This window comes from Otolemur garnettii, unplaced genomic scaffold (assembly GCF_000181295.1).
Source record: "Otolemur garnettii isolate 467f Iridium unplaced genomic scaffold, OtoGar3 scaffold00130, whole genome shotgun sequence".
Classification (NCBI taxonomy): Eukaryota; Metazoa; Chordata; class Mammalia; order Primates; family Galagidae; genus Otolemur; species Otolemur garnettii.
In genome coordinates this window covers 1,993,736-2,004,802 of record NW_003852525.1, presented here as the reverse complement: position 1 = coordinate 2,004,802, position 11,067 = coordinate 1,993,736, and the positions used below count along the sequence as shown (strand labels likewise).

The window sequence follows — 11,067 nt, the reverse complement described above, 5'->3', positions numbered from 1 at the left end:
ACATCTTTGTTTTAGACATCATTAGCTGGAAGTTTGGGCTAACATAATTTTTTAATTTTCTTACTTTATTAGTTCTTTACCAATTTCCAGAGAAATATTGAAATTAATCTCAAAATTTTCTACAGAGCAGAAAATGATATTTTTTTGTACTTGACACATAAGTTATTTCGGTTGTATATCTTATTAGCCAATACCTAATTGGAGTTTTCTTAATTATTATTTATTTTTCTCTTATTTGAGCATAAGCCCATCACTGGCCTTGCTAGGAATTGCTTTTGATATCCACCTGGAGATTTTACACCTCAAGACCTAAAACAACTGTGGAGTTTTTATCGTATTTAGCATACTTAAAATAAGTTATATTTAAAATATGTAAGTCATCGAGTTCAATTTGTGATTCATTAGAACAGCCTGTGAGCCAAATTCATCTAGCCACGATTTACTTTCACAGCCCATAAGCCAAGAATGCTTATGACACTTTCAAATGGTTACATTTACAGTCTCAATTAAGTACGTATACAATATCCCCACTTTTGCCTCTCGACTCACAAAACCTAAAATATAGACTTATCTACCCCCTATGAAAAATCTTGCCAAGGCCCAAAGGAGACGCTAACTTCTGTTTTATAGTAAGTAATACGCATATCGTTCTTTCGTGAATTCTGTGCTGTGAATAATTATAAAATCGTGGTGGCATTTTTATTTGGTGTCAAGAACATGACCCAGCATCAGAAAAAAGAGAGAATATGGGATAGCACTGGCTGCTTTTCTTCCTTATTCAAAAATAATAAAAATCACGTGCTTATCTTTGAAAGTATATAAATAGTTTTAGGAGGGTTCTTTTAGTGCCATTGGATTAAATTTAACTGATAGACCATGGCTAATGTAGTTGCTCACATATTTTGATCAGAGAAGCTGGAAATATTTCATTCTTGAAATGTTTTAATTCATTGGGTTAGTTTTTGATTGGTCAACATTTTGAATTGCCAGTCTTTTCTGAGTGTGGATTATATAATTATGTCCTGAATTTTTCCAGTAGTGACATTCTAGTGGTTGTTTGTGCTTTTGTTCTCCACTCAAATATTTGATATACTATCAATCTTCTCTGATAGCTTATTTCTGACCTGAGTGTATAAGAGAAATATTTCATTAGTAAGGTAAATTCTTTTCACTGTATTCCTTTTTTTTTTTTTTTTTTTTGGCAGTGTTTTGAACCCATGACCCCCGGTACATGGGGCCAGCGCCCTACTTCTTGAGCCACAGGCACTGCCCCTTTTTGCTGTATTCTATATTCCAGAACAACCTTACACTGAAAAAAGGTATCGCCTGATAGGGATAATCAAGAATGGAGCACTGTGTCAAATAGATTACAATATGTAAATGTTGAACAAATAGCGATTTTGTTGTAATCTAAGGGAAATGTGTCATGGACATGGCATCTGTTTTCTTTCTTCTTTTTAAGACACATGCTTGCTATTTCAAGTCAAATCACAGTAGAATAAAGTGAACACAGTGATTCAGGAAGTAATGAAGCTAATGTAGGGCTTGGTATCACTAAATAACTTGATGATATAAGTCAGTTCAAAACACTTAATCTTTCTTGGAATGTGCAAATAGCCCATAATAAATTCCTATGATTTATTCAATATTGTTGCTCTTATAGCAGAAAGGAGAGGGGTTCTTTCTTTCTCTCCTTGTACCAAAATATTTGTTTAGGTCTAAGTCATTAAAAAACCACTATTTCATCTAGAAAGAAACATGTGTCTTGCTGAGTGCCTTAGGTGAGACATTGGGGTGGGGGGGAGTTATCAAAGTTTAGATTCTTGGAGGTGCTTCGTAAATTGAGTACAAATCGCTAAACTATTGTCAGAGGCGTTTAGCTTTAGTTAGAGATTGTGTCAAGCCTTCTTAAGTTCTAATTAAGTTGCTTGCTCTATTGTTTTCAGATTCAAAGAGCTAGATAATATTTCAGATTACTTTATTAATGACAATAATAATATACAGTATATTAGTATTAATATACAAGGTCATATATGAATGTTAGGAATGTGACACCTTTGAGTTTTCTGAGCTTAGAGCACTCATAAATTTGGACTTTTTCACCTAAAGCACATCACTTAACCTTGTCAGTCCTCAAGTTCACTTTCATTGTTAAAGCATTTCAGTGTTCTAATCTGTAAAACAAAGGTCGTAATTGTTCCTCAGAGTCATTTTGGAGGGAGGGAGGCAGCAAGCACAATTTCTGGCAGATAGGGATTAATAATGAGAAGTTTCCTCATTCCACCAAAGCGCACACATCTTAGAAACACACAAATAAGTAACAGACTTAACTTCTTTTTTAAAGAAAACAAAGGCAGCCCCCGTAGTTCAGCAGCCTTAAACTGTTGGGCTCCGGTAATCCTCCTGCCTCAGCCTCCCCAGTAGCTGTGACTACAGGCACCTGCATGACACCTGGATAGATGTTTCTATTTTTGGTGAAGATGGGGTTCAGTCTTGCTCAGGCTGGCCTCCAACTCCTGAGCTCAAGCACTTCACCTGCCTTGGCCTCCCAGAGTGCTAGGATTATAGGTGTGAGCCACCGCACCTGGCCTCCTGATTTCATTTTGAATAGTAATTTTAGTATATCATTTATATTCCTTTTTTTGTTTTTGACTCTAAATAACATTTCCTTTAAAAGCATATATTCATAACTTTGTTCCAAATAAAGTTATATTGGAATATGACATTGTTATAAATTATAGAAATTATGGACTCATGAAATTAAATATAGAAAGAGCTGAGAATTATGTACACGGAGTTAATGAATCATGTGAATTTGTGACTGCATAGCCACTGTGATAGGGTGTGCCTTTGCTGTTGTTATTGATAGTGGAGGTATGATTTAAGGCTGTTTACTTTTCAATGCCTGGTCAGATTAAACAAGCAATAATGAAAATTTTAAAGGTGATAGATATTTTCCCCCAAGTCAATATATCTCTCTGCTTTAAAACATCAACTGTAAAAAGTGTGTCCTTTTTTTCCTTGTAATTTTATACTACAATTAGGATTAATACTTTGATCAGCAATGTTGTAAAGAAAAGCAGTTATATTTCTCTGTGATTATTGAATAAAACTATTTGGAGGTAATACATTTAAAATATATTGAATTTTTTTTATTCTAAAGTTGAAAATTGGACCCCTTTTCAAAGAAATCAACTTCAAAGCAATATGGATTTAAAAGAAATGCTTAACCCCCAGTGTTCCTTTGTCTCTGTTTAAGTACTGTCTATCTCTCTCCTCGGTCTCCCTCCCCCTCCTTCACCCGCTCCCTTTCACTTCCTCACAGTAGCTACGATGCCCTGGCACCAACAGGCTGTTTTCTGGCAAATTTGTGACACTGAGACTGTGTCTCAGTGAAGGAGCTGCAGTGCGTGTTCTTTGAACCGCGAGATAGGACAGGCAGTCCCGGGGGTTACAGACGAGTTGGTTTTGTAGGTTTTGTCCTTAAGTTGAATTTGTATGCAAGTTGGAGCAGGTGCTTTTACCTGTTACCTGCAGTAGCCTCTGCTGGTAAGTGCAAGTTGTACGTAAGTCAGATGTCTGTAACTCGGGGACTGCCTGTACCATTATGATGTGATTGGAACAGAGTGTGTGCGTGTGTCTGTGTGTGTCTCTGTGTGTGTCTGTGTCTCTGTGTCTGTGTGTCTCTGTGTGTGTCTCTGTGTGTCTCTGTGTGTCTGTTTCTGTGTGTCTCTGTGTGTGTCTGTGTCTGTGGGTGTGTCTGTGTGTCTCTGTGTCTGTGTATCTCTGTGTCTGTGGGTGTGTCTGTGTGTCTCTGTGTCTGTGGGTGTGTCTCTGTGTGTCTCTGCGTATCTGTTTCTGTGTGTCTCTGTGTGTCTGTGTGTGTCTGTGGGTGTGTCTGTGTGTCTCTGTGTCTTTGTGTGTGTCTCTGTGTGTGTTTCTGTGTGTCTCTGTGTGTCTGTGTGTCTTTCTGTGTGTGTCTCTGTGTCTGTGTTTTAAAAGGCCCCTATTCTGCAGAATTGCAAGGTTAACAGGAGGAACGTAATTATTTTATATGTAAAATATAAGCTGAACAGACTTTCTTAAACCACTGGGGCAAGGAAATAATTGCATTATCTAAAAATAAAACTCCCGTACGTTTTATCCCTGAGTTCCTAGCTGAAAGGATTGACTGGCTAACAGAAGGTGCTCTTTAATTGACCAGGTACGGAAAGAGTACGGGAAGTGTCTGCGTACACACTGCTGCAGCGGGAACAGTACAGAGAGCTCCATGGGCTCCGGGAAAACCTCGGGTTCCCGAACTCCCGGGCGCTACTCCACAGGCTCACAGGTAACCGTGTCTGTCCCGTATTCTGTGACTGGTTGCTGTCCTTCCTGAGCGCTGCTGTCTTCTGCCCCAAGTCTTTAACCCATCAGTTGGTGTTACAGCATTATCCAACACTTGGAAATTTGGATTTAAGAATGTAAATGATAATGTAAGATTTTTCCGTTACCTATAAAACTTCCTGCTGAAGTGATGAAGAGGAACGTACCCACTACCCTTATTTCCTTCAAAAGAGAGAAAAGTGAGGATAGTATGTCTCTAAAAATGACATTGATCTCCTCATAAAAGCTATGGAAAACCTAAGTTCAGTAACATTTTAATAATATTCTGTATTCTTTCTCTGTCTTGCAAGATACTGTTTTCCTAACCTAAGTCTTTTGTTAGTAAAACTAGCAACTTAATGCCTGTTTAAACATTCCTAGTCCCATCAAAGACACAGGTAAATCATTTGTTTTTGCTTTGGAAACTACATTTTTCTAATTCTAACCACCTCGAGCACACTTCTATATATCTTCAACATATTTAAGTGGGGATAATATTTTTCATTTATTCCTTTTTAATGGTTTTGATTATCCTTGGTGTGGGCATTAAGAAATACACTGGCCCAGAGGCAGGTGTTAACATTAATATTGCTTTTAACGTTCTCATGCTGCTGTTTGCAAGTCCATAGAAGTTGTTTATTTGCCAGATGATGGAAACAAGGGCCTCATATAACTATGACAGAAATAAAAAGGATGATTTGTGTGAACATTCATTTTCTTTCTGCCCACCCAGAGCCGGATCCGCAGAATGTGGAATGACACAGTCCGAAAACAGTCCGAGTCTTCCTTTATTACCGGAGATATAAACAGTTCAGCGTCACTCAACAGAGGTAATTAGAAATGGTTTTTCATATTTATTACTTTTCCTATGACTTGAAGAAGTTGGTGAAGGCGTTGCTTGATTTTCAGCGTCTGAGCCTGGTCCCCGTGATAGGACTATTGCAGGGATATGAAACCTGTCTGAGCGTAGCAGTGGGTTCCATAATTCATAAGCCACTTTTTTTTTTTAATCCTGAATTTTCAGGAAATCCTTTCTGAAAGGAAGTTAGAAAATGAGAAACTTCTTTTCCTAGTCATCTGCTGCTGCTATAAACTGGTGAGCTGTCAGGGCTCACTGGAAGCAGTGAAAATGTGTAATTATGTGGCTCTGTAGTCTGCTAAGCATCATAGAATCCCACATTGTCTCAGGTCTAAAGCAATTTCACAGTCTTTGTGAAACTAAAAATATACCGTCTAATGCATACTTAAGGCAACCTGTGTACTTCGGGGAGAACTCGAATCTAATCTTAATACCTTAAAGAATTATCTGGATAATATTAAATATTTAAATATCAAGGAGGAAAAATACTTTGATGTGTACCGTAATCTCTTTGTGCACATGTGCTGGTGGGTAAAATGGTCCCTGGACATCACTTAGATTTTTTAAATGAAGTTCCCTTAATTCACTGTCTTGCTTGTGGTGGATTTTTTCTTATTATTTGCATGCTGCCTGCTGTCTCTCTCCTCTCCCTCGTGGGTGTGGGTGGGGGGCTGTGAGGGGATGATTGGCATTAATTTAACTGAAGTAAAAATGACTACATTTCTGCACAGCCAGATCATCCTGCAGTCAGCAATGGCACGTATTTATAACATAGTTTTCTCTGGGACAGTGGCTTTTGTATGAACTTAAGTTATTATCACGATCAACATTCTTTTCTTACCTCCAAACTAGACTTTGTTTCCTATCTGTTTCCATCAACTTTTTGTTACTTTTAATGCTGCTTAAGAACAAATGATGTAATAATTATGGCTTATAATCAACAGAGACCCAAACGCTGATGCTGTCGTTTTTACTCAAATAGGTTGACTCTAATTTATATAAAAGAAGTTAGGAAAATCGAAATCGAGTTTGATTCGGGGATCCATGTTTTAATATGAGCTTAATTGCATTTCTTATGTTATTTGGGCGGCGATATAGTTACTGTAATGCAGTGAGGATTTTGAATTATCTAGATCACATTGGCTCGACTAATAAGGACAATTAGTAGGACTATTCCTTCAACTAGGAAGAAAATACACTAAAATGAAGTAACTACCTTCCTCTGTTTCGTTTTGTGATTAGCTTTTTATTTGCTAGAATATATTTTGTTAAACAGTCTCCCAAGTAATCTTCCCTCTTTCAATTTTGCTTTGATGCTTATTTTTTGGATATTTATTTAAATGTAAATACTTTAATTTTTGACAATCAGAGAGAGAAAATTACTTACAAATGCCTCCAAAGCCTAGGGATTAATTTGTTTCTGTAGTGACTTTTTTATTGGAATTAATTTGTTTCTGTAGTGACTTTTTTTATTCTTTAAATAATCTCATACCTAGAGAAGATGACATAGTATGTTCCCATAGAGAAACTACCCTCATCAATTGGATTTATTTGTAGACAATTCTTACATTTATAAAAGCCATAGAATAATTTTTTAAACAGAGGATGAAGTAATATGCTTTTAAACAATGCACTGTTTATTTGCCTATTATAAGGCTGGATAAGATATATAAAATTATTACCTTGTGTAGTATTATTTAAATGTTTGCACTGATAGTAAGTATATAATTTTAGGAAAAACTGCTTTACATGGATAATTTTTTATGACCTTACAGTCACTCACATATAACATTGCTAGTAATTTCTTCCTATTTAATTCCTTCTCAAGAAATTCGTGAACTAGAAATATAGTAATATGTGGGTGGTTGGGCCAAACTGAATATATTTAAAGAAAATAACATTTTATATTAACTGGTTATATACATAGGTCTGCTTATTAAGATCTGCAGTTTCAAAAGACATTTCTAAAGCCATTAGAGGCAAGGTCTAAAATTTTTTTGTGACGAGGAGTAAATTACTTTAATGGTGACTCTGGGTGGTGGTTAGGGGGTTTAATTGAACTGCTAATTCAAAGCTTGCCTGGGTGGTGATCTTTTTCAAAGAAACACATACTCTTCTTTTTCAAGGACTGATTTTGATGGTGGCACTAGGAATCGTAGTGATCTTCTTAGCTTTCTGTATTGCTTAACTGTATGTATATCCCAAGTCACAACCTCCGAGTTTTATTCTCATCTCATTATTTTTTGTCCTAGATGAGGGCAGTACTTCAACTTCTATTTCTTCGTGTTATCTCTGTGAACCTGGCCTTTAACCTCCCTGTCTCACCTTGTCTTATTCCCAGGGTCCGATCTTCCCTGTACTCAGCCGTGTGTCACATATTTAAGTAGATGACACCCGAGATTCATCTTTTCAGACAAACACCTCGGTCACCCCAGCAACATGACTCATCAGTTCTGTATTTTCAAAAGATTACATTCTGTATTATTAAAACAAAACTCTGAGGCGTTGCGTCTTTACATCTTCATGTATTCTATCTTCCCATTCATTCATTTTATTTATTTTTTATTTTTTTAGAGACAGAGTTTTACTTTATCGCCCTTGGTAGAGTGCAGTGGCATCACAGCTCACAGCAATCTCCAACTCCTGGGCTTAGGCGATTCTCTTGCCTCAGCCTCCCTAGTCGCTGGGACTACAGGTGCCCACCACAACACCTGGCTACTTTTTTGTTGCAGTTTGGCCAGGGCTGGGCTTGAACCCACCACCCTTGGTGTATGGGGCTGGTGCCCTACCCACTGTGCCACAGGCACCACCCCCCCATTCATTCGTAATTTCTTGGAGCTACCTTTTTTTTTTTTTAATTCCAACCCCATTTTCATTTCTTTCTAAGTTAGATTTATCAAATTTCTCATTTTTGTCTTTGATACAGTTTGGGCCTTCAACTACAAGCTGTTATCTAAAAGTCAGTTCTGTTTTGACGTTAGGTTTGCTTTCCTGTTCATTCCACTCCCCAACTCAACAAAGTGCTGTTATTTTAAAACTTCGGATAGCTCATCCTCTAGTCTTAAATATGAGAATCAATCAATAGCATCTTTGGATCCATTAAGAATGACGAATACACCTTGCAGGGCAAAACTACTTGGCCATGGTTTTGTTTTTTTGAACTGTCACTAATAATCTATTCCTGAACCAACTCTTCACGTCATCTGTGTTCAACTTTCTTTCTATATTTCCTGTGACAAACTTGATTACTATTGGAATTTTACTCTTTGGAATCCCATGAAACCTTGGAAGATTTATTGATTATTTTTAATGAGAGTACGAATTTTTATTTATTCTCTTTGTAAGTTTATTGCTTGGTCACCTCATCTCTTTAAACCTTCATAATATCTATTTTTATGAAGATATTTCTCAAAATGTTTTCTTTACATTTTCAATTTTTTTTTTCCTCAAGGCTACATACTCAGGCAAATCTAGAATTCCTTTAGGCCAATACTCCAGCAGTACTATCAAGTTTACTGGACTAATACCACTGCACACACAGGTGGAAGGGGCTTTAGGGGAGCTATAATATGATGATTACCGAAGAATTTAACAAAGGTTCACTGTGAGCCAAGCCCATGTGTGTTTTATTTTGTTTGTTTTGAGACAGAGTCTCAAGCTGTCACCCTGGGTAGAGTGCCATGGTGTCATAGCTCACAGAAACCTCCAACTCTTGGGCTCAAGCCATCCTTTTGCCTCAGTTTTTCTTTCTTTTTTTTTCTCTTTAGTAGAGATAGGGTCTCACTTGGCTCAAATTGGTCTCAAAGCGAGACCTGAGCTCAAGCGATCTGCCCGCCTCGGCCTCCTAGAATGCTCGGATTATAGGCCTGAACCACCATGCCCAGCCTGTACAGAGTTCATTTTGACTTGCAGTTCTGCACAGCAGTCTTAAGAATGGACACTGATTCAAAGTCACTTTTAATCACTTTAATCCAGTGACTTTGGACACATTTCTTAACTTCTCAGGGTGTATGCAATAGAGCAATAAAATAGTACCCACTTCAGAAGGTCCTTGAGAGGAATAAATAAGTTAATATGTGTGAATTGCTTTGAACAGGGCCTGGCACATAATAAGAGCTATTATAATTATTATTTTATTCAGAAGTTCACTTATATTTTCTAATGAATGAAGACTTGTCCTTGCCAGAGCTTTCAGATATTATCAGATATCTGATATTAAATCTGATATTAAATTAAAGCAATCAGATATTAAAATTCATCATTCACTATTGAAGGTTTTTTCTCCTTTTTATTTTCCAGAAATTGGCAGGAGGAATGAGGTGGTTACTTGAATGTCAAATAAAAGAAATAATAATTTACCTAAGATAGCGCTGAGGCTAACAGAAAGAATAAATGAACAAAACTAAATTGTTGCTTCTAAGTTAGAAATTAAATGCAAATTACGTCTGCTTGGTTATATTTTAATACGTTTGATTTGTAAACATGTCTTAATATCGAAGAAATAAAGGTAGTCTATTTTTTGTCCCTACCTTGGATAATAATATAAGCAAACATTGCCTTCTCTTTTCTTTTGAGCCGTGTCCTGCCCTTCAGAAGCTTAGAGAATGTTAGATTAGTTCAGGCAGTCCTGCTAAATAACTGTCTATGTCGTGGAGCAGAGATGTGAGCCAGAGTCCTGGTTATCTCATGTCTTCTCAGAGCCTGCACTATCTTTCCCAGGAGGCTGGTCACTGAGGCAGAAAAAACTTCCCCATCTATCCCCTGCCATCTCATTAATGTTCAGGCTTCTAATGGTATTTTGCTTTTATAGTTTTAAAGAAACATGCAAATGAAAAAACGTAAGTGGTGTTAAGCCGTGATTAATGACTTACACAAATGGAACCGGCTAGGGTGAAGCACGCACTCATTCCCTGTACTCTGTTACTGTCCGTGAATACAATGAAGCCTCCATGCACAAAACATGCCAGGTTGTCCCAAAGCCTTGCTTTTCTGAAGAATTATAAAATCACTGGTTGTAAATATTGACCGGCTCCTAACATAAGCTGACATCTGTTTTATGAAATTTGCAAAATCAATAATGTTCCTGTAGTACTTACAAGGCTGACACATCGGAGGAGCGTGTATAACAGATTCTTTTTGTTTTAACCAAAGAGCTATTATGATGCTCTTTTATGATGCTTTCATCTGATGAATGCAGATAAAAGTACCCTATGGATGAGCGAACCTTCTTTGGAGATTCCACCGATATGTTTTTGTCTAGCATGACAACGATTTTCTTATTTATATTTTTGACGTATAACTGAAGCAACAGTGTTCTCTCTGTTAATTTTTTCTCTTTGTATATGTTATCCATAGACATTACTAGAAGAGGAAAAAATAAAACAAGGAAATCTGTTTTAGGAAAACCAGTTTAATAATACGAAAGGCAAAATAGAGACAGATTTAAAAAGTGAGGTGCTAGGTCACATAATTAAACAGTGCTATTAATATATTAATTTTTAACCCAAGAAAGCCAAATAAATTTCAGAATTAACTTTCCATTAATGTGGCAAAATGAGATCTGTTAGATATTGATTTTCCAGTAAATTAGGGGGGAAAGGTTCTTACTATAAAGTTTTGACAGGATCTATAAAAGAAAACCTTAAATGCTTGCTCAGTTGGCATTCCCACCAACAGTGTGTAAGAGTTCCTCTCTCTCTGCATCTACGCCAGTGTCCATTGTTTTGGGACTTTTTAATAAAAACCATTCTCAGTGGATTTAGATGGTATCTCATTGTAGTTTTAATTTGCATTTCTCTAACGATTAGAGATGTTGAGCATTTTTATTTATTTTGTGTGTGTGT

At 36.8% G+C, this 11,067-nt stretch overlaps 1 protein-coding gene across 1 annotated transcript in view; it reads left to right on the top strand.

Moving 5' to 3' along the window:
• Positions 1-11,067, top strand: part of ADGRL3 (adhesion G protein-coupled receptor L3) — a 372,824-nt gene that overhangs the window by 340,710 nt on the left and 21,047 nt on the right. The window contains exons 21-23 of the mRNA XM_023518203.1: positions 4,205-4,330; positions 5,099-5,195; positions 7,566-7,607. Coding sequence (XP_023373971.1) covers positions 4,205-4,330; positions 5,099-5,195; positions 7,566-7,607 — 265 coding nt within the window. The remainder of the gene's footprint in view (positions 1-4,204; positions 4,331-5,098; positions 5,196-7,565; positions 7,608-11,067) is intronic.